At 60.1% G+C, this 3,495-nt stretch overlaps 1 protein-coding gene across 2 annotated transcripts; it reads left to right on the top strand.

Annotated features, from left to right (window-relative positions):
* Positions 1-54: 54 nt before the first annotated feature.
* Positions 55-1,924, top strand: LOC112617788 (N-terminal EF-hand calcium-binding protein 3-like). Of its 2 annotated transcripts, none has more exons than XM_025374471.1 (2): positions 55-823; positions 896-1,924. In XM_025374471.1, the coding sequence occupies exons 1-2, from the start codon at positions 89-91 to the stop codon at positions 1,187-1,189; spliced, it is 1,029 nt and encodes a 342-aa protein (XP_025230256.1). In that variant the 5' UTR covers positions 55-88; the 3' UTR covers positions 1,190-1,924. The 2 variants fall into 2 exon arrangements, with proteins under 2 accessions (XP_025230256.1, XP_025230255.1); XM_025374470.1 differs by having other exon boundaries at positions 55-1,230; positions 1,867-1,924.
* Positions 1,925-3,495: the final 1,571 nt, after the last annotated feature.

The following is a 3,495-nucleotide window of genomic DNA, read 5'->3' as shown; positions in this document are numbered from 1 at the left end:
ATATTATGTCAGTGTTCAAATAGATTTCAGTAAACATTCTGAACATTGAGCAACCGCAGCCGAGCCCCAGCGAGCGGGCGGCGGCGCCATGGCGTGCGTGGGGCTGCTCACCGTGTGCCTGCTCCGGCCGCCCGCGCCCCAGCCCCAGCCCCAGCCCCCGCCCCAGCCCCCGCGGCACCCGCAGCTCGCGCCAGACCCCGGGCCCGCCGGACACGCGCTCTTCCAGGACGTTTTCCGCAGAGCAGACAAGAATGATGATGGGAAGCTCTCATTTGAGGAATTCCAGAATTACTTTGCTGATGGGGTTCTCAGCCCGGGGGAGCTGCAGGAACTGTTCAGCGGCATTGATGGGCATCTTACCGACAATTTAGAAACGGAAAAACTGTGTGACTACTTCGCAGAGCACCTGGGTGTCTACCGGCCGGTGCTGGCTGCATTGGAATCGCTGAACCGTGCAGTGCTCGCTGCCATGGATGCCACCAAGCTGGCGTACGAGAGAGCCTCCAAGGTGGACCAGTTTGTGACGCGCTTCCTGCTGCGGGAGACGGTGAGCCAGCTGCAAGCCCTGCAGAGCTCGCTGGAGGGGGCGTCAGATACCCTGGAGGCCCAGGCCCGTGGCTGGCGGTCAGATGCAGAGAGCGTGGAGGCGCAGAGTAGGCCCTCCGGCAGCCGGCGGACAGGACGCCGGGCCCTGAGGAGCGTCAGCCGGTCATCCACCTGGTCCCCCGGCTCTTCTGACACAGGGCACAGCTCAGAGGCTGAGATGCAGTGGCAGCTCCAGGTGAACCGCATCCAGGAGCTCATCGACCAGCTCGAGTGCAAGGCCCCCCGGCTGGAACCCCTGCATGAAGAGGACCTGGCCAAGGGGCCTGATTCGCACATCCTCGTGGCCCAGAGGCAGGTCCAGGTGGCAGAGGAAGGCCTGCAGGACTTCCACCGAGCCCTGCGCTGCTATGTGGACTTCACAGGGGCCCAGAGCCATTGTCTGCATGTGTCTGCCCAGAAGATGCCGGACGGTGCCTCCTTCACCCTGTATGAGTTCTGGCAGGATGAGGCCTCCTGGAGAAGGCACCAGCAGTCGCCCTGCAGCAAGGCCTTCCAGCGCGTCCTCATCGACCACCTGCGGGCTCCGGACACCCTCACCACTGTGTTCTTCCCAGCCTCCTGGTGGATAATGAATAACAACTGAGCCAGACCTTCACACGCCGAGGACCCCGGGACCCTGCCTCCCTCCCTCTGGAGCCTTCTGCCCTGGCCAGCCCACCCAACGCAAAGACCAGGGCCTGCCTCCTCCTGGACCTGGGCCTGGTGGAAGGGCTCTCAGCCCAGGGATCAGGGACTGGGCTGCTTGCTTTCTATTTATTATTGATTTATTTATCCATGTATTTTATTGTTTGTCACTTCAGCCTCCAAGCTACTTTGGCTTCTGCCTGGCTCAGGAGACTTGGATTCTGGTCCCTCCTGGCTGAGCGACCCAGGGCAGGTTCTGTCCCTGTGTGGGTGGGCCTTGGGCCATCTGGCTGCCTAGCAAGGGTCCTGCTTTCTTCCCGCTGTCTTGGGGCCAGGCTTCTGCTCCTTCCCAGCTAGCAGCAGAAGCAGGGCTGATGCTCAGGGACCCAACCCCTCAAACCTTGCCCCTGAGGCTGGGCTGGACCTGGGTGCCCCTGTTGCCCTCCCAGGCCACTAGGCTCTGACTCTTCCAGCACCCATGGATGTGCCAGAGGCCTCTGGGTTGGTTTGCATGCCATTTTCTTATCATTTGCATGCCCTCACCCCACCCATTCTCAGGGCACTATGGGAAGCCCCAAGGCGACCTGGCCAAGTAGCAATAATTTGGGCCCAGGGTCACCTATTGCCCCCAGAGGCCTCTGAAGCCCAGGCTGGGACCCCAGCACAGAGGCAATAAAGGCAGTGGTCCCTTCCAGTGTCGCCTCCTGTCTCTCGCAGGTCTGGGCTGCGGGGCCTGTGTACCTCCCAGGCCAAAAGCTCCAGGGGGGCACCTCTCTTGGGAAGCCCCCTGGTTCCCACCTCATGCCCTTACGCTTGCAGAGTGGATGCTCACAGGAGCTGACACAAGTCTTCCCACTTCAGGGTCCCCGGCCCTGACACGCTGGTGGTGGGTCCTGCCTGAGGGAGGGGTGATGTGTCTCTGCAGGTTTTACAGGGGTTCTGGTGTCACCCACACAGAGCCTCCTCCGGGCCCAGATTGCTCGACATGCTCCTGTGGGAAGACTTGGCCTTCTCACCAAGCTGGACTTGTCACCGCCACCCCACATAGAGTGGTTCCAGGAGGACAAAGGCCAAGCCAGTCCTACTAGCCCCTGGGGGTGTCCTCCTGTCCCCTCCATTACTGGGGGCATGGAGGGGAGGTGACCCGGCCGAGAGGGACATCTAACATCTAAGCAGCTGCTCTGAAGAGGAAGCCCCTGGCACCGCAGGGGCACAGGATGGCATTTGACCTGGCCCGGGAGTGTTGGCATCAGTTTTCCAGACAGAGGAGACGGCACACGGGCCCTGAGGAGGAGGAGGGTTTGCCTGGTTGAACCAAGGGCGACCCAGTAGCAGGGCTGAGCTGAGGGTGCAGGGGAGGGGGCTGGGCGAGGCGGGGCTCTGAGGTGCTACATCACGAGGAGGCCATAGGAGGCTTTAAGTCGTGAGGGGTGGCCGGTGGGGTGAGTGCTGTTTCCATGTTCCCAAATGCCCTGATGGCGCCAGGTCCTGACTGGGCTGGGGCCTGGCTAGAAAGGTAACTCAGATGGCACCAGCTCAGGGTGGGCATCCCCATCTGGGACTCCAGGCAGGGCCTTCCCTGCGATTTCTCCCCGGCAGCCCCTGCGGGAGAGTTTCTTCCACCAGCCTGGCTGCCTGGGCCACCTGCACAGAGGTCCCTGGTGGCATCCTGGCCAGTCCAGTGCCAGGCCATCCTCCTGCCACCCCACTTCACAGATCCCTGGGAGCTCCTAGAAAGTGCCGCCACCATCTGAACCACATGGGGCTCTGAGCAGGCTTGAGGCTTGTTCGGGTGTAGTTGTGTGTGCCTGTAATTCCAGCTACTTGGGAGGCTGAGGCAGGAGAATCGCTTGAGCCCAGGAGGCGGAGGTTGCAGTGCTCCAAGGACTATGGGTGCACACCACCACACCCAGCTAATTTTTGTAGAGATGGGGGTTTCGTCATGTTGCCCAGGCTGGGCAGTGTGTCTTCTTGTTAGAGAAGACAGCTGAGGAGGAAGTTGCCCTGCTTTCCATCCTGTGTTGTAAAGGCTTCTTTTGTCCTCCACAAAAACTGTAGCAACAAATCCTCAAAACTAAAAAAAAATTCCCACTGCCATCTTTTTTTTTTTATTATTATGTTTTGAGACAGAGTTGCTCTGTCACCCAGTCTGGAATGCAGTGGTGTGATCTTGGCTCACTGTAACCTCTGCCTGCTGAGTTCAAGTGATTCTCCTGCCTTAGCCTCCTAAGTAGCTGGAATTAAAGGTGCACACAACTACACCCA

The sequence above is a fragment of the Theropithecus gelada genome, unplaced genomic scaffold (genome assembly GCF_003255815.1).
Source record: "Theropithecus gelada isolate Dixy unplaced genomic scaffold, Tgel_1.0 HiC_scaffold_4287, whole genome shotgun sequence".
Taxonomy (NCBI): Eukaryota; Metazoa; Chordata; class Mammalia; order Primates; family Cercopithecidae; genus Theropithecus; species Theropithecus gelada.
The sequence above is the reverse complement of the archived record's forward strand: the minus strand, read 5'-3'. Positions and strand labels throughout refer to the sequence as shown.

Coding starts and splice junctions, on each gene's coding strand:
- LOC112617788 (XM_025374470.1), top strand. CDS start 89: ATGGCGTGCGTGGGGCTGCTCACCGTGTGCCTGCTCCGGCCGCCCGCG.